General features: G+C 44.0%; 1 protein-coding gene and 1 long non-coding RNA gene across 5 annotated transcripts in view; one reads left to right on the top strand and one right to left on the bottom strand.

The window, feature by feature from the left end:
* LOC107399619 (uncharacterized) overlaps window positions 1-1951 on the bottom strand; it is a 51494-nt gene extending 49543 nt beyond the window's left edge. For both annotated transcript variants that reach the window (XR_013046104.1, XR_013046105.1), the window contains exon 1: window positions 1853-1951. This is a non-coding gene — a long non-coding RNA (uncharacterized LOC107399619). The remainder of the gene's footprint in view (window positions 1-1852) is intronic.
* Gramd2b (GRAM domain containing 2B) overlaps window positions 1-23072 on the top strand; it is a 111306-nt gene that overhangs the window by 36663 nt on the left and 51571 nt on the right. Inside the window, exon 1 of one of the 3 annotated variants that reach the window (XM_076555277.1) lies at window positions 2097-2231. The exons of the other annotated variants lie outside the window; for them this stretch is intronic. Coding sequence (XP_076411392.1) covers window positions 2149-2231 — 83 coding nt within the window. The 5' untranslated portion in view covers window positions 2097-2148. Of the gene's footprint in view, window positions 1-2096; window positions 2232-23072 lie in introns of those variants that run through there. 3 annotated transcript variants of the gene reach the window in all.

The raw sequence follows: 23072 nt of genomic DNA on the forward strand, positions 1-23072 counted from the left end.
GTGTGTGTATGCATGTGTGTATTGAAATACTACTCAATTCTAATTGAAAATGGAGTTTAAAAAAATTGTAGGAACATGGTTGGGGATTTAGCTCAGTGGTAGAGCACTTGCCTAGCAAGCACAAGGCCCCAGGTTTGGTCCTCAGCTCTGGAAAAAAAAATTGTAGGAACATGGATGGACTTAGGATGTATAATATTAAGCAAGGTCACACAATCTCAGAAAGAAAAAAAAAACCACACGTTCTCTCTCATATGTGGAATGTAGCCAATAATCTATGTGAATGTGTAAACAAATGTACATGTGGGTACAGAACACATGAAAAAGAGACCACGAAAGTCTCAATATTAGATGAAGAAAGACAATGCAGGTGATGAACGTGAGTTATAGAAGAAGATAGAAAGCTAAGTGTCTTTCTAGTTCTGATTCTGTTTTATCAGTCCTTTTGGTTCTGCATAAGTGCATAAAATATATTGGATACTGAAAGTGTAAAACTGAAGGTGGAGCTTCAAATGAAGCTTCTGTCTTAAATGCCAATTTGCTTATTTGTTTGTTCTAGAAAAGGTTTCTCTGTGTCACCCTAGCTGTCCTGGAACTCTCTGTAGACCAGGCCGGCTTCGAACTCAGAGATCTGACTGCTTCTGCCTCCCGAATGCCGAGAGGTACCCTACTACTGCTCAGCCGGAATGCCAATTTTAACGGCAGAGAAGTTCACTGAGCTGTATAGACTTTGGTTCTGGTTAATTTTTGTGTGGGACGTTTTCACCTATTTGCCTTTTTTGTAATAAAATTTATAAAATAAAAAAAAAACAATAACTGAAAGAATAAACAATTAGCGTTTGGTGATGTAATTAAAACTTAGCAAGTAAAAACAACCCAGGTTCCTTACTCCTGGTACTTGACCCACAAGCCCCACCTCTATGACCTCCCCTAGCTCTGCCTCACTTACAGCCACACCACTGAAGTCCTAATCTGAGAAGCTAGAGTATTTTAGCGCTCTTTAATTCAGCTGTAAGGGTGTACCTGAATACTTACCCTATTCATCCATCAAAAGGGAACGTTAAACACATGGAACCATGTGACTCAGCATGTCTACTTTTAGATAAGCATCCGAAGAAATAGAACCACAGGGACTTGAACAGACACTCGGCCACCGGTTCATAGTCAGCATCATTCAGAACCGCGGAAGGTGGGACGCCCCCAAATGTCCATCCGTATATACATAAAAACACATCTGCTGTGCTGGTCGGTGGTGGCACACGCCTTTAATCCCACCACGCGTGAGGCAGAGGCAGGCAGATCTTTGTGAGTTCGAGGCCAGCCTGGTCTACAGAGTGAGATCCAGGACAGGCACCAAAACTACACAGAGAAACCCTGTCTCCAAAAAACAAAACAACAACAACAACAAAAACCCATCTACTTATAGAAGATGTACACATGATCATGGAATGTCCTTCCGCCAAACCGTACCCACCAAGATTGTTAGGGAAGTTTCGAAGGTTGTATCGCTGCCTCTCCCATCTCTTACCCACTGAAGAAACTAGACGGGGTTTTAAAAAGTGACTACTTATTATTTTTGTTCCCTCCTGACAAACCGAGGGGCTCTATTGTTAGCACAGAGAGACTGTCCCCAGTGAGATTACCCTGTGTGGATAATTTAGGCGAGGCAGTGGGCTGGCCCGCAGGGCACTGATGTGAGCTAGCACCACTCAGTGCGGTCCACTTCCTGCCCAGTCCACCCTCACCCCCATCCCCCACCCGACCCCACCCCCGCCCCAGATTAGCCTGGGGTGGGGGGGAGAAGACCCAGAGCGGCAGGCGGCTACTGCATTGTCTGGTTAGGCAAATGTTTCACCTGCTTGGCCAATTAGCGTCCTCTCCCAGAAAGACGAGTTCAACAGGTTTCCATTTGCTCTCCCTCTGCCTCCTGGGTTGGGGAAAAGGGCTGTCACTTTGCTTCGACCCTCCTCTTCCCTCCCTCTGGGCTCTTCCAGCCGGGCTCGGACCAATCGCGCCGGCTCCAACGTGTCCAGGTTGGCGGCCCCGGAGCTCGGCCGCCTGGATGCGTAGGGCTAAGGCGTCAGAGGGCCGGGAGCGGGGTGCCCCCGAGTAGGGAGCCAAGTCCTGGGGTACGCCCGGGACGCGGCCCCGATGACTGAGCTCCAGCAAGAGGTGGAGGACGCCAAGCCCGCCAAAGTGCTCGGCAAGAGAGAAGGCAAAGTTGGCCCAGTCCAGTAAGTGACCTCAACTGCTAGCTTGCGTTCCGATGGGAAAGGCTTTCTAAACTTCTGTGGAGACCGCTTGCCTCTGTCTCTGTCTGTCTGTCTGTCTGTCTGTCTCTGTCTCATTCTCTTCCTCCCTCCCCCTTCTCCAGCTCTTTTCTTCCCTTTCTCCCTGCCTTCCCTCATTAAAGATGCATTGTCTATTTTGCGATCCGGTGGTGATGAGAATTATTGGGTCCGAAAGTATGATTGATGTTTTCTAATTCCCAAAAGAGATCTGGGGAAACTCCTCAAATCTCGGCGTCATGTCAAGAACCCTTGCTAAAATTTGCTTCAGTTCCTCCATTTGTGATTGATCTCTGGGAAGATCCAGGTCTCTGGCTATTGGATGCCATGTGTTGATCGCTTTCACAATAATGTGTACTTTATTTGATTTAGAGCTCGTGGCTGGCTCTCAGAGTTCCTCTTCACTGTTTCCACCTAAGAGAGAAGTCGTTGGAAACAAGTATACTTTCCTTCCAAGTCTGTGTGCCCTTACACACACACACACACACACACACACACACACACACACACACACACACACCATTTACAGTAGCGTGAAGGAACACTGAAATATGTACTAAGACAAGAACACTTCAAAAGCTGCTGTGTCTGTACTCTTAAAGCATTTCCGTGCATATTGGATTTGAACATTATCTGACCTGTAAATCCTTTGCACTGAGAACAGATATTTCCTTCACCAGGATTTACGCCCTGTAAGGTTACTCTCTTTCCTTTCCGGTGCTACTTTGAATGCTTGTTTAACAATCTAGAGGTGTGGTTCTTTTAAATGATTATTATTCTTGTTCCTCTTTTTAAAAGAAAAAAATAATCCTTGACTGATTTACTCTATCACCATAGTGTGTCAGAACGTTATCACTGCAACATTAACTAATGGCACAAATCAATATCTAAATAAGCCCAATTTTATTTCACACTATTAAGTTGTTGGTGAGCCTGGAATGTTTTATTGATACTACTATCAATGATAATTTCTAAGAGTGAAGACTCAACCCGTATGACCATCATGTAGGTGTTTGTTGTTGCTGGTGTTCTGTTTGTGAATCACAGCCCTGTTGCACGCGAGGGCTTTCAAGCATGACTACAGGCTCTAGATCAGCATTTCTCAGCCTGTGGGCCATGACCCCTCTGGAGGTCGAGTGACCCTTTCACAGGGGTTGCCTAAAACCACCAGAAAACACAGCCATTTACATTACGATTCCTAACAGTAGCAAAATTATAGTTACGAAGTAGCGATGAAAATAATTTTGTGGTTGGGGGTCACCATAACATGAGGAACTGTATTAAAGGGTCTCAGCATTCCACTGCTCCGGATTCTGTTATTTGAGTTTACATGGAAATTTGGGGAGAAGAGCTGTTAGCCGCTATGGTCTGTGGTTTCAAGGCTGTGGCCATTCTGTCTCCTAGGTCTCTGTTCCCCTGACCTCTCTTTTCTTTGCCATCCAGTGTCCAGTAGCTTAAGCTAAGGTTCCTCATCCTGCACTTGATCTTACTGGAAAGGTCGAGAAGTGGTATAGTTCCTACTTGTTTTGATGAAGAGAAAACGGTGCCAGAACTAAAACCCCCCAAAAATGTGTTTTTTTCTCACCCCCAAATAAAATACTAACTGTATAATAATAATTCAGATCTATGACCGGGTGTGATGATACATGCCTTCAATTCCAGCACTCTGGAGGCAGAGGCAGGGGAATCTCCATGAGTTCGAAGACAGCCTGATCTACATAGCAAGTTCCAGGACAGCCAGGGCTATATAGAAAAACCCTGTCTCAAAAACCCCAAAAGTAAATAAAGAACTCAGATCTAAGAAAAAGATGGACTATTAAGTAACCCTGTTTATCATGTTTATGTATACTTTACTTCTCCAAAGAAAACTCAGTATGGAGAATCCTTTCACCGCGATATAGACATTGTGACTAGAGTGTTGAGTGGCAAAGGGGACTAGGGAACCTGGGTCTTGGAATTCCTAGTCCAAGATTGACCCAAGGCAGTCTACTTCCAGTTACACAAAGAATAATGACTCAAGTCTACTGAACAGCTGCCAAGCTTTGAAATCTCCATGTCCCGGGTGTCTAGATCCGAGGATAAGACTGTGCTTCGGATTGATTGGAAACTCTACCACAGCATCGGTACACGTTTTGTTCATTCAACACTTAGATATTATGGAAATGCTTTTATAGAAAACAATAAGCCTGACTATACCGAAGCTCATAGCTCGGATACAAGCCTTTCATTTGGAACAATCCATTTCACAAATTCATTTCGGTTAACAAGTACTGCAGTACCTACTTGTCCAATCATGTGGTCAGTTCAAAGATAAGCGTGGTTTTGCATCTGTCCTTCTGGAACTCGGAAGAGCGGTAGGATGGGCAAGACTCAAATGTGGCCATTGCCACGTTACGTGGACAAGGTACTGTAAAAAGTTTGACCTCTAACTGGATCTTCCGTGTAGTTGAGATGTCTTAACTCTTGCCATCTTTGGTAAAATGTGGCAGAATTTGCTAACTTCTTTGTCCCTACAAGGCAGCACTTTCTAAGCCTGCCAGAGTCACTTTTGTTTCCATCTAGATTTTAAGACATTTTCTTTTGAGTTCTTCAACTCTTGCTCTGGTGTCAGGATAAGAGTTACTTAAAGAAGGGAGTGTTGTTGTGGGTGTACTAGTGTGATAATGTCCCTTGGAATCATTTTAGCTTACCAGATGTTTATGCTTCCTTCTGTGGGCTTCCAAGTGTCTCGGTAAACATTTGTGGGAAGGTACTAGAATGGCATCCTAAGCACACCGCCTTCTGACCCAGAGCCTAGCCTCCTAGGTCATAATAGTGGGCATTGTTGAGAATGCTTGCTATGTGAGAGGGAAGATGCTCTCACACTCTCACACTTCACACTCATTTGCACACAGAATGAGACGGGCATCATTATAACTCCATTTTACAAATAAGAGCGTTGAAGCTCTGAGAAGCTAAACAAAATTAATACAACAGCAGCTCCGATTCCAGCCCACATCCTCCCTCTCTAGATAGAAACACGGGATGGTAGTTTATCCCTGGGCCTCAGTTCCAGAGTCTGTACGCCAGAGTGGCTCTCCATAGCCTACTCTAAAACACAGAGTTTTCTGCCGAACTTTTAAGGTCCTTCTAATTCTGGATGCGCATAGACCATCTCAACCTCCTTTCCAAATATTAGCCACCTGTATATCACGGACAGTGAGGTAGTCACACTAGCAGCCCTGTATTAAAGAGGAAACACTGACCACCACCATGTCCATACCCAAATTACAACAGTTAAGCCATAGAATCAGCCTTTATCTATTAATGAATGAAGGGATGAAGAAAATCTAGTCCATATGCACAGTGGAAAATGTGGTATAGAGATGCTATTTGGCTTCAAAAAGGCAGGAAATCCTGTCATTTGGGACATGGATTAACCAAGAAGACATTATGCTAAGGGAAATAAGCCAAGCTCAGAATGACAAATACTGCATGATGTCATAGAAGTAGAATGATAGTTAGCCAGAGTACAGAGTGGGAAGGAATGAGGAGTTGTTGATCAGGCCACAGAGTTTCAGGGCTGATGAGATAGCGCAGAGTGTAAAGTCAGCTGATGATCTGAGTTGGATCCCTGGGTCCCAAATAGTAGAAAGAGATGACTGCCTCCCAAAAGTTGCCCTGTGGCCTCCACATGTGCCGTGGTGCACACATGCACAAAGTGAATGTAATTTGTAATAAAGAGGACAGAATGTCAGATAGATGTCAAGAATAAATGTCAGATATGTTGTGTAGCAAAGTAACTAAAGTGACATAAATAATGTATATTTCAAAGTAGAAAAATATCAAATGTCCTCCTAAAAAATGATAAGTAGTTAGGTACAAAATATGTTAAGCAGTTTGATTTACTCATTTCACTCTGTGTGTGTGTGTGTGTGTGCCCCCAAAATATATGTAGTCATGTAAAGTGTTGATGAAGGGGGCTGGAGAGATGATTAAGAGCACTGGCTGCGCTGGGTGGCGGTGGCACACGCCTTTAATCCCAGCACTCAGGAGGCAGAGCCAGGCGGATCTCTGTGAGCTCGAGGCCAGCCTGGGCTACCAAGTGAGTTCCAGAAAAGGCGCAAAACTACACAGAGAAACCCTGTCTCCAAAAACAAACAAACAAACAAAAAAAAAAAAAAAAAAAAAAAAGAGCACTGGCTGCTTTTGCAGAGAACCCAGGTTTGGTTCCCAGCACCTCCATGGTAGCTTGCAACCATCCATAACTCCAGTTCCAGAAGGTCTGATGCCCTCTTCTGGCCTCCAAGGGCACTAGACACATGCACAGTGCAATTACATGCATGCAGGCAAAACACTCATATGCCATACACATAAAATAAAAATAAATACATTTAAACTGCTAATTTAAAAATCAGGATAATGTTAGCTCAAAAGTAGGCTGCTGGAATAGCCTGTGCGAGGCCCAGCACCAGAAATATTAATAGAGAAATTAAATTTTGAAAATATTCTTACAAAACTGACGGATGAGACACTATAGAGAAAGAATAGAGTTGAGTTGTCTCCAATCCAGCTCCCTCTGCTCACCTCTGCTCCTTTACACAGAGTTTTTTCTCTCCTTTCTCTTTTATCTCTAGACATCAACTCCAATTTTCCTTCATGTACAGCCTTCTGCCTATCACTAGCCACACACGGCCCCTCCTTCCTTATCAGTGCTCACGTTGTATAGATGTCGTCAGTTGTTGGAATTTAGTGTTGCCGTCATAATAATTATTCATTGTTATTGAAGGGTTAGTTTGTACCAAGGGCTGCCGTCAATTGCTGGCATATCTCAACCCACACACTACCCACTAGATGCTCTTGGGTATCTTTACCCTAAGTGGGAAAGAGTTATAAACTAATTACATTCCTGCCCCCCCCCCCCCCCCGTACACACACACTAAATTTCTCAGGAGTTTATCCAAGGTGACCTACAAATGGTGACTTTTAAGAATGGTTTGCTGGTGAGCTAGGGAGGTGGAGACCCGTGGCTCCCTAATTAAGAAATCTGGCAAGCTCCTACCTGCATTCAGCCTGACTGTGTCAGGGGGAGCGCCACATGTTCAGTGTCTGAATCACACTTTCTGTCAGCTATTTTTAGGGACATTTGCTTGCCTGTAGCTACTGCTTTTGGGGTCATTGTGCTAGACATTGAGGCAATTGACTCTCTTCTCACCAAGCTGCATGTCTGACGTTAGCAGGCAGTGAACCTGGGGCTGGAGCGATGCCTCGGTAGTAGTTACGAGTACATGCCACTCTTCCAAAGGACCCCCGGCTTGATTTCTGGCGCCCTACCTCAGGCAGCTCACGACTGCCTGTAACTCCAGCCCCAGTGGCATGGGATGCTTCTGATCTCTGCAGTTCCTCTCACACTTATGAGCATGCCCACACACAGACACACACAATTAAAAATGATTTTTAAGGGCTGGAGAGATGGCTCAGAGGTTAAGAACACTGGCTGTTCTTCCAGAGGTCCTGAGAGTTCAATTCCCAGCACTCACATGGTGGCTCACAATCATCTGTAATGAGATCTGGCGCCCTCTTCTGGCTTGCAGGGATACATGCAGACAGAACACTGTATACATAATAAATAAATAAATTCTTTTTAAAAAATTAATTTTTAAAAAGATACTTTTAAAAGTGCAGTTTTCCCTTTTTTGACCCAAAATAGATAATTTAACTGTATATTTTATTATCTTGGCTTTCACTATTTTTATTACATTTTTCATTCTGATTTTCCATGCACCATGACATGAACAGTTCACATATAGCTCAGCATTTTTTTTTTTGACAAATTATCAAATGACTCGCTCCTTAAAATTATAGATCTGATTTAGTAGTGGTCAAGGTACTATTACTGAGTTTCAACAAATGGCTAGAACTAAAGATATATTTCTCAGCAAATGTTATTTTGTATCATATCCTGAATAATGAATAATGAACTACATTTGCAATATACATTTTAATGCAATTTGTCTTTTTAAATCTGAACTTTAATAACCTGAGACATACGGATTTTAATTTAGGCTCAATGAGCAAGGGCTTACCCTACATGCATAAGGTCCTGGATTTGACACCCCCACACACACCAAAAATAAATAAATAAATAAACAAATAAGACTATAGAAATCTATTTAACTCCATGTGTAAGTAGAACAGGAGAATGGGTTATATGATAGAAACATTGCCTTCAAAGGATGCTTTCTGGTATTTTCAGTAGTTATTTTGGGGACACTTTTTTTTTTACTTTAAATTCAAGTTCAAGGGGCTGGAGGGATGGCTCAAAAGTTATGAGTATTTGCTGCTCTTCCAGAGGACCTGGGTTTAATTCCTAGCACCCATTTAGTAACTCCATTTCCAGGGAGTCTCTTGTCCTCTTTTGGCCTCTGAAAGCACCAGGCACATACGTGTTATACATATGCATATATGGACAGATAGATAGGTGCATATCTATCTATATATGTGCAGATAAACACTCATACATAAATAAAATGAAATCTTAAAAATATTTCAAGTTTAAGTAAAAATGAGTAACTTGCAGTAAAAGTTGCCCATAAAGCTTTCCTGGGCTTTAAATTTTTTCATTACATTTAAAACTTAATGTGTGTGTGTGTGTGTGTGTGTGTGTGTGTGTGTGTGTGTGTGTGTGTGTGTGTGTGTGCAGGGGTGCAGGTCAGAGGAGTTGGTTCTCTCCTACCATGTAGATCCTTAGGGATCGAACTCAGGCCCTCAGTTTGATGGCAAGAACCATGCCCAACCATCTCACCAGTCCTCAGTTAAGCTTTTCATGATTTTTAAATTTTCCTTTTATTACATTTGTGTGTGTGTGTGTGTGTGTGTGTGTGTGTGAGAGAGAGAGAGAGAGAGAGAGAGAGAGAGAGAGAGAGAGAGAGAGAGAGAGAGAGAGAGAGAGAGATGTGTATGGAGTCAGAGGGAAACTTCACGGAGTTGATTTTTCTCTGTCCACCTTCATGGCGTCCTGGAAATAAAGCCTTGACAGCAGACTACAAGCTGAGCTACCCCGCCAGCTCTGTCAAGCTTTTTAAAGCTACGTAAGAGAATGTTTGGGTGTGCCGTGTTGGGTGTACTTGACGGTCAAAGTCAAAAGTGAGTGAGTGGTCCTGAATTGGAAACAAGAGAAGAAAGTCAGTCCTAACCAAGTGCAACTGGATTTCTCTAGTGCTTCACTTCGAACTTTCGAAGTTCCCAGTCAGTACAAGAACCTATTATATGTTATGCTTCTGTCCGTGTGTGTGTGTGTGTGTGTGTGTGTGTGTGTGTGTTCATCTATCTCTAAGTCATCAAATTCGACAACCCCAGTTCAGTGGCTAGTTTAAACTTTGGGGTAGGAATTAAACATTATAGTATATTAAAAAATGCAAAAAGTACGTTGGAAGGCAGTCCTCAGTGGTGAGACACTGAATGATAAAGATACACATGTTCTGGTTTGAAAGTGTTTGAAAATAACTGTAGTGAACCAAATCAGCTCTATGGCTGGGTTAATATCACAGGAAATTGCTGGTTTATCCAGAGAATCAAGAGTTGAGATTTTGGGTCTTCTTGGAGCCTGACTGTTTAAACTGTGGGATGCAATCCACATATGGGATATATTACTGAATGTGGGAGTCAAGAAAAATTTGGCAGCAGTCACGGGTTTCTGAATGAAATGACCACAGGTAATTCAAAATCAAACACATAGTGAACCTCAGGTCTTCCTTGCCATGTTTGTTGCATTGTGGGTTTTTGTACTGCCCTGATTCTGAGCACAGAGCATGTAGACGTTGTAGGGTGCATACTGTCTCGCCACATCATGCCAGCAAACACTGCCTGAAACGCCACCCCAGGTCCCAGACTGTTCTCAGTTAAAAACTGTGGTGTTTTCACCGCACATACAAAGTGTGCTGCTCTTACAGGGATGTTACAGTTTAATTGTGGATTAATTATGGATAACAGACTTTTTAATATTTTCCTGTCATCATTCCCCGCCCTGTGTCAAATCAGTATATCTCTGGATTATAATGTTAGAATGTTTGGTTTTTGTAAATTGCTGTTTTTAAGTTGCTGACTTGGAGAGTGTTATGCCCAGATCCCGGGGACCCCCAAAAGACCACCACAAAGACCGAATCCCATATGTAAAAGCAAAGGGCCTTTATCTTCAAGTTCTGAGCTTGGTCCCTCTGTCTGTCTGACTTAGTGGTGAGAGCAGAGAGCACTGAGCTCGGGTGGGATAGAGTTATTATCATAGCAGTGGTTGGGGTGAGGAGATTTCCAGGGTTCAGGACCCTGATTGACTGACATTTGTTTAGGGGTATCTGTAAAATAGAAGCAGGTGTGTGCGAGACTCAGGGACATCTGGCCATTTTATCTAACCTTATCTAATGGTTAGAATGTTTAGGATGTCAGGTACTTCCCCTTAGAAGTAGGCCCTCCCTGGGTGTTATTAGTGTAAGGCTTTTCCTGGGTAGGAGTGTTACCTGCCAGTAAGCCTGTCACAGAAGCTGTGTCTGGGCCTCTAAGCCTGTCATGGCAGCTGTGTGGTCAAGCTGTTTTGGGGCCCCACTACAGAGAGATGGCCCAGGTATCAAGGACACTGGCTGCTCGTCCAGTGTTTGATTCCCAGCACCCACATGGCAGCTTACAGCCATGTGTAACCCGAGTTTCAAGGGGAATCTGACGCCCTCTTCCGGCTTCTAAGGGCACTGCATGCATGCGATGTACACATTTTAAATATTAAAAAAAAAAAAAATTGCTCAGCCAATTTTAGTTTGGGATTAATACAGTGTCTGAAATTCTCCCAAACATACTTCTGCTGAATTTGTGCCAAGGAATATTCTCAGCATTGACAATTATCAAATCAAGATGCCTATCAACTCTATAAGATGTCCCTTGTATCAAATATTCAGCCAAAATTTAATTCTTTATGTTACAATAATCAAGCACATCCATCACTAAGAAATAGTAAAATTATACATATAGCAAAAATTGTTTTAAAATACATTTCTTTATGATTTATTATCAGTCACTGCTTCACTTGTAGGCCTATTTTATATATCTGTATACCCTGGGTCGTTTCTTGTTGGGGGTGTGAGTTCAAAAGATCGTTACTGCAGTTAGGGTCAGAGTCTATGGCTTGGTAGCGCTAACAAGCCAGGCTCTGTCACCTCTTCTCGATAAGCTAAATTTAGAAAGCCAAATTAAGCTGGGTGGTGGTGGCGGCGGCGGCGGCGGCGGCGCACGCCTTTATTCTTAGCATTTGGGAGGCAGACGCAGGCGGATCTCAGTGAGTTCAAGGCCAGCCTGATCTACAGAGCGAGTTCCAGGACAGCTAGAGCTGTTACACAGAGAAACCCTGTCTCGAAAAACCAGGGGGGTGGGGTGGGGGTGGGGGAGCCAAATTAATACTGAAAACCAGGAAAGGGAGATTTGCCAAGGTAGGGAGAGAGACAAAGGACCCCAGGGACACCACCACCACCCCAGTCCACTTTTGGATGCCTGGCCTGAGGTTCAGGCTTAAGGTTCAGACTCTGCATATCTAAGCCGTGGCCCTACTCATCACTGGCCCCCTCACTACACCCCGTTGTCCCCCGCACAGTGGTCTGAAAACTGCACATCTTTCTGGGAGACAAGGTCCCGTCGTGGCTGCCCCGGGGATTCAGACACCTTCCTCTAGCTCGGGATTCCAGGGAAATTCTATCTCTTGCAGTCCATTGTTTCAGTAGTCCGTCAGCCAAAGTGAGGGCCAGCGAGCCAGCGTGTCTTTATCACAGCTGGTTCCTGTCAGGACTTTCCGGGGGTCATAATCTGGAGAAGTTGAGAAGACCGATTCCCCAAGAAAGGCCCTGGCGAAGTACCGAGCAGCTGGGCCTCCATTTCATCACCTGTGTTGTATCAGCTCACTTTGAAGTTTCAATGGGGACCGTAAGAGGTGCGCTTGGCCCAGGGCTGACGTTACCCAGCACTTCATAAACTGTAGCTGTGTTGGTATATGCTAAGGGCCTGGGACGTACTATGGGGTGGAGGTGGGAGAAAGATGTAATACTTAGTAAGTAAATTGTCAAAATTCAGAAGGTTTAAATTCTTCCAGTGGCATACAAGGAGCTGGGATGTGACCCTGAGGAGTGCGTTTTCTATGCAGAAATTCACATGTGCTGTGTTTCTGTGGCACCCAGCTTCTGTCAGTGCTGGCGATTGATTTTTATCACATCCGTTGCCCTGTGCTCTTACCCAGATCCTCACACCCTGACTCCATGGCACACTTCCTCTTGTGAATCCGTAGCCTTGACCTTCCAGGTTTTCTTCATGGGTTAAATCCAACAAAAGGCGCTCCAATGCCTGGCTGATCTTTGGCATAACTTCGGGCGTATCACACTTCTTCTAACAGAGTAAAGCAAATGTTTTTATTCTGTTGTCATGTGAGGCCATAATCCAGTGTTTTGTTTTCCACAACACAGGACTGGATGTCCACCTGAAACACAGGACTGGATGTCCACCTGAAACGAGTGGACATCCAGTCCTGTGTTGTGCGACGATGGGAACACTTTTGGAGAAATGGCGCTGTTAGGGGACTGTGCCTTGGTGTGGTCATCAGAGAGTGTACTTAGGCCAGACTGCGGCACACCCAGCCTTTTGCTTGTTCTTGTAATGGTCTAATCTGTTGCCCCCCAGGGCCTTAGTGAAGGAGACAGAAAAAGATTAAATCCAGCACAAGAGAAAGTGATGCAGTCGAGGAACTTGTTAAACAGGATGTAACCTGCCATATTGACAGTAATCTTTATATATATATATGAGTAAATTTGGAGAGAATAAAAAGCATGGCAGTAAATATTTTTTAAAAGTTTGTTTTCGTTATCGAACATTGTGTACCTTATAATAATATTACTATGCTTCTGTACAGTTGGCCCTACAATTATTTCCTCTGTACCAACATCACCATAAACAGAGGACATCATGATACCATGTTATAATGCTGTAATGTCACAGGAATTATTTTAATTAGTTAGTAGGAATTATTTTAACTCATTACAGCATTTTTTTCTTTTTCCCGTGCTCATGTGTATGTGTGTGTGCGTATTTGCAGGCATGTGAACACATGTGTGTGAGTGCACATTCACATGGGTGTCCGTGCATGTGGAGGCCCAAGGTTGGTGTCTGGAATCATCCTCAGTCATTCTTCCATCTTATTTATTTGGGGGTCTCTATCAAACCCAGAGCTTGCGAATACTGCTAGCCTCTCCAGCCAGCTTGCGCTGAGGATCCTATCTCTGTCCTCTGGGGCTGGAATAACAGGCTACCCACCGTACTTTCTCAGCATTTCCATGGGTCCTGAGGATCTGAACTCCAGTCCTAATACTTGAATGAAAGTGCTTTGACCACTGAGACATCTCCCGAGCCCTCTAGATCCTTGACAGTCTCATGGGCCACTGTTATCTATGTAGTGTTTCACTGACCAGAACATCGTCATGTGATGCACGATCAGATAGAAGTTCTGCACTTGGGTTGGGGGTTGCATGAGATTTAAGGGTGATTACACACATCTGGAGCACAGAGCTTAGTAAGTGGCAGACATTGCTATCACACCCCACTCTTTACAAGTTTCTCCGCAGCATAGTCATTCACCCACACAGTGACTGCACTGTTCTAACACTAACAAAACCATTAGAGCATGGCTGTCACATGGCCTTAGCTGGTGGACTCCTGAGCCCGGTGGAGGGGGAGGTTCCCAACTGAGCAGTCCCATTTTTCACTTCATTGTCCTTTGTTTGCTTTTTGTTTTTGAGACAGAGTTTCTCTACATAGCCCTGGCTGTCCTGGAACTCACTATGTTGACCAGGCTGGCCGAGAACTCAGAGATCTGCCTGCATTCTGCTCTGACAGAACAGAAGTGAATATTTTTCCATTGCTGCTTTATGATGTGCACTGTAGTTATTCATAAATCCCCTATTTTAAAGCCTATTTTAAAGTTGAAGCCAGACAGAGTAGCACATGCCTTTTATCCCGGCACTCTAAAGGGAGAGTCTGGCAGATTTCTGTCTCTTTGAGGTCAGCCTGGTCTATGAAGAAAGTTCCAGGACAGCCAGGGCTACATAGAGAGTCCCTATCTCAATAAAATAAAGTAAAATAAATCCCATAGTTCAGTTCTTCTTTGCACAGATGTTTCTAGAATGTTTTTCTAAATGGCTGTGACTGATTTGTTTGAACAGCATGTAAATATTGTCTGTTTTAAAGTAGTCACCAACGGAACCACCAAGAACTTGAGCAAGAATGCCACAGTTTCACAAAATCTTTTGAAAATCCATCTCACAGAGTTACTTTCCAAGCCTGATCAAATAGCCACAGGGTTGGCAATGCCTCTTCTTTTGAGAGAGAATTCAAGTTCTGGAAACAGCCTGAAGTTGTTTGAAGCCAATTTTGGTGAATAAAGTGGACAAGAATAGTTTAAATACCCTTAAACCTTTCTGTAAATAAGATCATTTTTTTAATCAAAAACAAGTTGTAACTATAAAATAATAAGACAGTTTCTGGGCAATAGTTACAATAATTTCTACACATCCAGATCTAGAATTAATGCCCCCGTGAAAACAGCGAGTATTTATGATTGCTATTCTGTTCTAAATGGTTTTCAATTCTTTTGATATACTCAGATAAATGCTGATATAGCATTAGCATTAAAATATTTTAAGGGACTGGGAGATGCATCCATTTGTACCATTTCCATTTTACTTGCCATGAAAGCATAAGAACATCTGTGTAATTTAAATAAAAATGGTCCCATAGGTTCATAGGGAGTGGCACTTAGGAGGTGTTGCCTTGTTGGAGGAAGTGTGTCACTGGGGGGAGGGGGTGGGCTTTGAGGTTTCAGATGCTCAAACTGGCCCAGTATCACTCTCTCTTCCTGTCTGTTGATACAGATATAGAACTCTCATCTATTTCTCTAGTACCATGTCTGTCTGAATGCCGTCATGCTCCCTACCATGATGACAACCAACTACACCTCTGAACTCTGAAACTGTAAGCCAGCCCCAATGAAATGTTTTCCTTCATAAGAGTTGCTGTGGTCATGGTGTCTCTTCACAGCAAGAGAAACCCCAACCAAGACAATCTGAGTTCAGATAATGAGCACTCACATGGAAAACAAGCCGCAGGGTGCATCTGTAATCCCAGTGTTGGGGAGGTAGAGACAGAATCTTGGAGCCACTATAGCCCATTGGTGGGTTCCAGGCTCAGTGAGAAACCCTGCTTCAAAATGTAAGGTAGAGGGCCTGGAGAGATGGGCTGGCTGTTAAGAACACATTCTGCCCTTCTGGAGGACTGGAGTTCAGTTCTCAGCACCTATGGCTGGTGGTTTACAGCCACCTCTAACTCTGGTTCTAGAGAGATCTGATACCTCTGTCTTCTGCAGAAACCTGCACTTATGTGCACAGACACACAGATACACATAATTAAAAAATAAAGTAGACGCCTGGTGGTGGTGGTGGTGGCAGCGGCGGCGGCGGCGGCGGCGGCGGCGGCGGCGGCGGCGGCGGCGCACGCCTTTTAATCCCAGCACTCAGGGGGCAGAGGCAGGCAGATCTCTGTGAGTTCAAAGCCAGCCTAGTCTATAGAGTGAGTTCCAGGACAGAGAAACCCTGTCTGAAAAAAAAAAAAAAAGGTAGAAGTCTAAAGAGACTCTTTCAGAGGACCTGGGTTCAGTTCCCAACACCCAAATGTTGGCTCACAACTATCTGCTACTCCAGTTCCAAAGACATCTTCTTCTGACCTCTGCAGGCAACAGACAGGCATATGATACACAGACCTACATGCAGGCAAAACACTCACATGAAATAATCGAACTGAAAAATAAAAATACTACCCTTCTAAGTTCAAGAGTATATTTTTTTAATTATTATATTTTATTTGTGTGTGTGTGTGTGTAAGTGTGTGAGTGTGCACACAAGCACATGTGGGTGCTTGCACACGTGCTACAGTATGCTTGTGGACATCTGAGGAAAACTTGTAGCAATCAGTTCTCTCTTGCCACCATGCAGATCCTCAGGATTTGAACTCAGGTCATACAGGCTTTGCCACAAGTCCCTAGACCCACTGAGCCATCTTACTGGCCCCTTTGGATGTATATTTTTGCTGTGAACTTAGGGGTGTCCCAAACAGAGAGAACGGGAAGAGGAGGGCCTGGAGCCCTGTGAGCCGGCATCCCATCCCTGCTTTGACTTTGCTCTGCTTCCAACTTTGGCTCTGCAACCAATTCTTTGCCTCTGTGGGGGAACCATTCTCCTGAGGCCCTCAGTTCCTTCCTTTAGAAAGGAATGACCTGGTTTGTTAGAGCCTTGCCAACCTAAGGAATCGGTCTTTGAAGAAACTGCCCTACTTCTCAGCACTGTTTGGTGCCTTTGTGTAAAGAATTCTATTAGCCCGAGCAAACTGGAACCGGCTTTGTCAATATTGAAGAGGATCCTCGCTTTCCTGCATGATTTGACATCTCTATTATTTAATTTCTTTCCTTAAGTAAACTCACACCTGTTTGAGGTGGGTCTGCCCCTGGAACCAAGCTCGACCACCCCTTACACACTGTGGGTCCGTATCGGTGTTCAGCTGCATTCTCGTGACCGCCACGTTGCCACGGTGTCGCAGTGAAATGCCTAAATGGGCAACTTCACTTAATCGTGTACACCAGTGAGGACCACGTTCGTCACCAAGAGCACTGCATGCTTCTCTGGTACATTTTAAGTCCAGAAGCGACCTTTCATTGCGTCTGAAGACTACAGGACAAGATGAAAGAGCTCTTTCCTCAGAAGTGAAGCTGGGAACGTACTAAGGGGTAGCAGCTGTCCACGTGGTAAATACACTTAACATTTGTAGCATACTTTGTGGTCTTGAGAACACTTGTATTTGCATAGTAGTTGAATTTAAGGGACGTTTTTAAAGCACCTACATTGTTGGACAGCATTGGGGGGTATCTGGCACAGACTCTGTCCTCAAGAACATTAAGGCAGAAATCAATATAATTTTTTTAACCAAATTTATTTTTTAGCATACATAGAATGTATCTATTAGCAGGATGCCATGTGATATTTCAATATACATATACTTTGTATAATATTTAAATCAGGTTGAACACAGTGATCTCCAGGGCTGGAAAAACAGCTCAGTGGTTAAGAATACTGGCTGCTTTTGCAGAGGACCTAGGTTTGATTCCCAGCACCCACATGGTGGCTCATAACTATCTGTAACTCCAGCTCTGAGGGATCGGACACCGTCATCTGGCCTCCTTGGGCACCCTACCCGTGTGGTACTCAGATATATAGGCAGACACACACTCGTACACATAAAATTAAGTAAGTAAACCTTAAAAAAAATAGCTGCTAGCTCTTTTGAAATATGTAACTCATTATTATCTGTAGTCACTCTACCATTACGTTAGCACACTAGAACTTCTTGCCCCTGTCTGTCTGCAACTTCATACCGATGGATCATCAACCTTCTCCATCCCTCTGCCTTCTCTATACTCTCCAATCTCTGGTAACCAACACTGTTCTCTCGGGTTCCTTAACTTTTTAGATTCACCTGAGTTACTATTGTGGCATTTTTCTTTCTTAACATAATGGTCTCCATTGCCAATCCATGTTGTTGTAAATGGCAGAATTTCGTTCTTTTCATGGCTGAATAATTGCAGTGTGTGTGTGTGTGTGTGTGTGTGTGTGTGTGTGTGTGTGTGTGTACCCCATAGAAGAGTACATTTGAAAGAACCAAGTGATGTATTGGATTGACAAGGAAGGAAGATTCTTACTTCCGGAAGGAGAGTGGAAAGGATGATGATGCTTTTATATTACTCCACAAAGCCTAGAAATTAAAGATATGGGTTTCTTTCTGTGAAAGTTGAGTTTGGGATGGACATTAAACCCAGAAGACAGAGTCAGGATTCGCCAGCCCGCAGGTGGGGGTTAAGATCAGGTTGGAGTTTTTGAAAGAAGAGTGGAAACTAAAAAGAGGGGTGAGCCCATGTTGGCATGCAGATGTTGGCATGCAGAAGTTTGGCATGCAGATGGTGACATGCAGATGTTGGCATGCAGGTCAAAGGAACAGACCACAAAACTTCAGGAGATTAAACAGCACAGCAGAAAACACCAACAAATAGTTGATCGAACAAAATAAAATGTTCCCAAGGGACTGAGTTATGAAAACAGCTAAGAAGAAAAAGAGAATCCGATAGTGATGTGTTCGTCACTTTTCTGTTGCCGTGATAGAACGCCATGACCAAGATGGCTTACAGACAAGAAGCGTCTATTCGGACTTATTGTCTCAGAAGGCAGGAGTTCATCACCGGGGGGTGGGGGGGGTGGGGGGGGGGCAAACCATAGCACACAAAGCAAAGAGAATAAAGTGGAAGCAGGCAAAGCTGGCCCAACTAAACATCCCCAAACAGCACTGCCATCTGGGGACCAAGTGTTCAAATGCCCAAGACGATGGAAGATTGCCCTTGGCATTTAGTGATAGAAAAATTTTCGTGGAATGAACAACAGGCCTAGAGGCCAAACTGCCATGTGCTGGGTAACAGAAAATGTGGGACACAGGGTCAGCAGGTCTAGACTGCAGCAGCTTCAGGGGGCGTGGCAGAGGAGTGAACGAAGGGGAAGCTCACCAATGACTGTTGTATAAACCAGGGGGAGGAGCCAACAGAAAGGGAGAAAAGATGATGTGGATAGCTGAAAACTGGAAGAACACACCCCTGGGGTGTCAGAGATGGCCTTGAACATGGTTTAGAGAGAGACCTCACCTTCCTAAGCAGGAGGAGTGAATGGATGCATTCTGTGCTGATATAGTAACTGTTGGTCAGGAGGAGACACACAGCTGTTGTCTGTGAACCTCAGGCTTCCCTTTCTTGGTCAGGACATGGCCCCATCACCGAGAGCAGTGATTCTCAACCTGTAGGTCGTAACCCCTTTGGCAAACCTCTATCTCCCAAAATATTTACGTTACAATTTATAACAGTAGCAAAAGTACAGTTATGAAGTAGCAGCAAAACATATGATTGGAGTTTCTCCGCCACAAGTGGAGCTGTATTAAAGGGTTGCAGCATTAGGAAGGCTGAGAACCACTGGTCTAGAGAGATGAGCCATGTTTGGTTAGGGGCTTCAGAAGTGTGATCTGTGGCTGAGACTTGAGCTTGGAGAATAGAAGGAGAGGGTGTCTGAGAACTGCTCGTCTGATGGAAGAGATCTCAATCCACAGTAAGGACTGGGTTGTTTCTCCTACCTGCTTAGAACCCAGGGATTATACCATTTAAGACTGGCTCGAGCTAGTCAGCAGGAGCACAGTGTGCTTAGTGGGTGTGGCAGATGAGTGATAGGACTTGACCTCATAGGTAGTCCGAGCTGCCTCAGAAAGTAAGCGAGGTTCAGAAGGCGTCGTGGACTGGAAGCCCATGGAAACATGAAGGGCAGCTAGCTGCCTGCCTCTGCCGCTTAAAACACAGGGGGAGAGTGGTTACGGCTGGGAATTGGTAGACTATGTGATCACAGGCAAACAGCTGAGGCAGGAGAGACACCAAGTTGATGGAGGACCACCGCATGCAGCAATCTGAGCCCTAGTGACAGGAAGTGATGTCTGTGCTGTGGCAGTTAGAGGTTACAGGGCGATGAGCCGCCACCCAAACAAAGCGCTGAAGGACCCAGGTGTCACAGTTCACGGGGAAACTATGTCAGAGGGTGAGGGCAATAAGGAAAAGTAAAGAAAGGCGGCTAGGTCAGGAGTCATATGTGGGATGTCAGACTTTCTCAACATACAAGTGGATTAGAGGATAAGTTGTATTGTGTATTGCGTTTTAATTGCCAAACCGCAATTAAAGAGTTCAGTAAGTTTTCTGATTGCCAAGGAAAGGATAGAAAAATCAGTCAGCTTTCTTACCAACAGTGAGTTGAAATATAAATTGGATAAAGGGGTGCAGATAGGCAACCAAAAACATAAAATGCCTAGTAGTGAATTTAGTAAGACTTAAAGCAGTATGCTCAGCCGGGCAGTGGTGGCGCACGCCTTTAATCCCAGGACTCGGGAGGCAGAGGCAGGCGGATCTCTGTGAGTTTGAGGCCAGCCTGGGCTACCAAGTGAGTTCCAGGAAAGGCTCCAAAGCTACACAGAGAAACCCTGTCTCGAAAAAAAAAAAAAAAAAAAAAAAAAAAAAAAAAGCAGTATGCTCACTGAAGGAGACAGCCTGGATAAATAGAGGACTTACCTTCTTCAGGAGAGCTGAGTGTGAGCATTGATAAACAGTTCCTGAAGTCTGTGTGCAGCTGCAAACGAGCCCTGGCTCTCAGAGAGATGTTAGGAATTGCCCTAAGACTCCTTTGAAAGAGCTGGGCCTTGGAATGCTCAGGTGAAGTCAGAATGATAGAAACATGGGCCTGAGCACATCGTGGGGAAGCCCTTAGGACGGAGGGTCAGGAAGCAGTTCGAATTTATCTGGAAGTATTTTCAGATCAGCCGAGGAAAAGATGGGGTAACTGGTTAGCCATTTAAGGAACCTCTTTACTGCATAATTAAAATAAGTTCCTGGCTGATCATGTGTTTAAACACAAAAGAACTGTAAAAATACTAGAAGACAGCATGAACCTTGTTATAAGTTTGGGGCGGAGTCATCAATACTGGATGAGGCTAATAAATAATACGTAAATATAATGGCACCTTTTGCAGCATTTGTAAAAGGCATCATTTATCTCTAGTCTTGGAGTAGAGTGAACTCAGGGCTATCTTAGATAATTTTTTAAATTGAAAAAAAAAATGTCACGTGGTCCTGCTGTATAAAATCATATGTGACTGTTTCTATTCATTGAAACAGGCCTGGGAAGAAGGTCGCTAAGACCTTTCTCAACGAGAGTTCCGTGTAAAGTGTGCTTTCTTATGTTATTGCCGGTTTCTTTTTACACCACTGATATCGTTTGGGGTTTCCCAAAATGAACATCTGTTATCACAGCAAGAGAAAAAAACCTTTATGATAGGGTATGAGTTAGAATATTCTTTCCCCCTTTCAACTCGGCTGCCCACCCCGCAGAAGCTATAGAAGCCTTTTCAACACTGAGATACGGTTGGCTGCACTTGGTGGCGATGGAACAGCCTGAAGACTGTAATTACGTTACAGACTGAGGTTCCGTCACGCCAGGACAGCTGACCCAGAAGCCAGGCTGCATGTCACAGTCAGCGTGTGGGCTGTGAGATGTAGATGGCCAAAGCGGCAGGCTCACCTCTGGGTGCCCAGGGGGTTGAGACTGCTTGAGGGGGTTGACTCATGGCCACCCCTCTTCTACTGTGTCGCCCATGGCAGTACTGCATGTATGGTCCCAGTCTTCCACAGTCATACCATTGTACACAGGTATTCCTTTAGCAGTCTCTGAGAAACTCCTGGCCTTCCCCTTCACCCCATACTCCTCGCATGGTTAAGTCATCTGATCACCCCACGATAGAGAGACATAGATGCGGATGCCCCATAGGATTTCACAGGTACCATAGTGATGGACAATCTTGATATGAGGTGGTTTTTTGAAAACAGATTATATGCTCTAACTCTATATAAGAGCTCTCCCAATGAGAGTCAGCTTAGAAACGTGTTAGCCGGCTACAGGCTCCTAATAAAATGTACTCTGTGTGTTCCAATGATAAACAACAGCATCTGCCTAATAGCTGTAACAATAGGGCTGTATTAGTTTTTCAGATCAGTTGCAAACACTTTTTATTTGGATGAAGTAAAAATTTTAGTGTATTTCTGTACATATATATATGCATATAATTTTTTTCCTACTATCCTGAGAAAGAATTGTTTTTCTTACCATGCATATAAAAATATGTTAGCGAGATTATCAGACCCACCAAATACCCAGCAAAACAAAACCAGACAGGATTTGAATGTAGTATATGAACCCACTCTCTCCTAATCTCATTCCTTCACCTAAGTATTTACATCAGCCATAACTTTAAAACAAACTTATCCAAAACCCAATTTCAGATGCATTTCCCAGTGTCCAATCACATTTGTGTGTTATAAGACTTCTAGATTTTTTTTTCTTGTGAATCTGCTGCTCACAAACACACCTTAAGAACTTACTTGAAATTTGTTCCAGTTTAAGATGTGGTAAAAAGCAGGTATCAAAATCATTTTATTCTCTCTTTGTTTTTGGTTTTGGAGATAGGGTTTCTCTGTGTAATAGCCCTGGCTGTCCTGGATCTCGCTCTGTAGACCAAGGTGACCTCAAACGCATAGCACAGGGATCCGCCTGCCTCTGCCCCCTGAGTGCTAGGATTAAAGGTGTGCACTACCACTCTCTGTAGTTTTGGAGCCTGTCCTGGATCTTGCTCTATAGACCAGGCTGGTCTCGAACTCACAGAGACCCTCCTGGCTCTGCCTCCCAAGTGCTGGGCTTAAAGGCGTGTGCCACCACCACCAAGGGATCATTGTGTTCTTATTCCCCTTTTTCAAAGAGTATTTTCAAAACATTACCATCTATGAAACGTTGGCAAACAGAGATCGCAGTGAAAATAAAAAACAAACAAAAATCACCAATAATTGTACCTCCTATTGGAAACCCAGATAAGGTTCGTATTTTGAACATGCATAGTGTATCTATAATAAGTATAGAAACTTCACTCCTGAAGACAGCATTACGCATTCAACATGATGGGGATTGTTTTTCCAGCAATGCTGGTGTGCGGGGATATATTTACCCTTGTCCCCCAGCCTCCTTACAAGGTTTCTGCATGACAGAAACATCGTAATGCCTTCTCTGCTTG

Source organism: Peromyscus maniculatus, chromosome 19 (assembly GCF_049852395.1).
Source record: "Peromyscus maniculatus bairdii isolate BWxNUB_F1_BW_parent chromosome 19, HU_Pman_BW_mat_3.1, whole genome shotgun sequence".
NCBI classification, from domain to species: domain Eukaryota; kingdom Metazoa; phylum Chordata; class Mammalia; order Rodentia; family Cricetidae; genus Peromyscus; species Peromyscus maniculatus.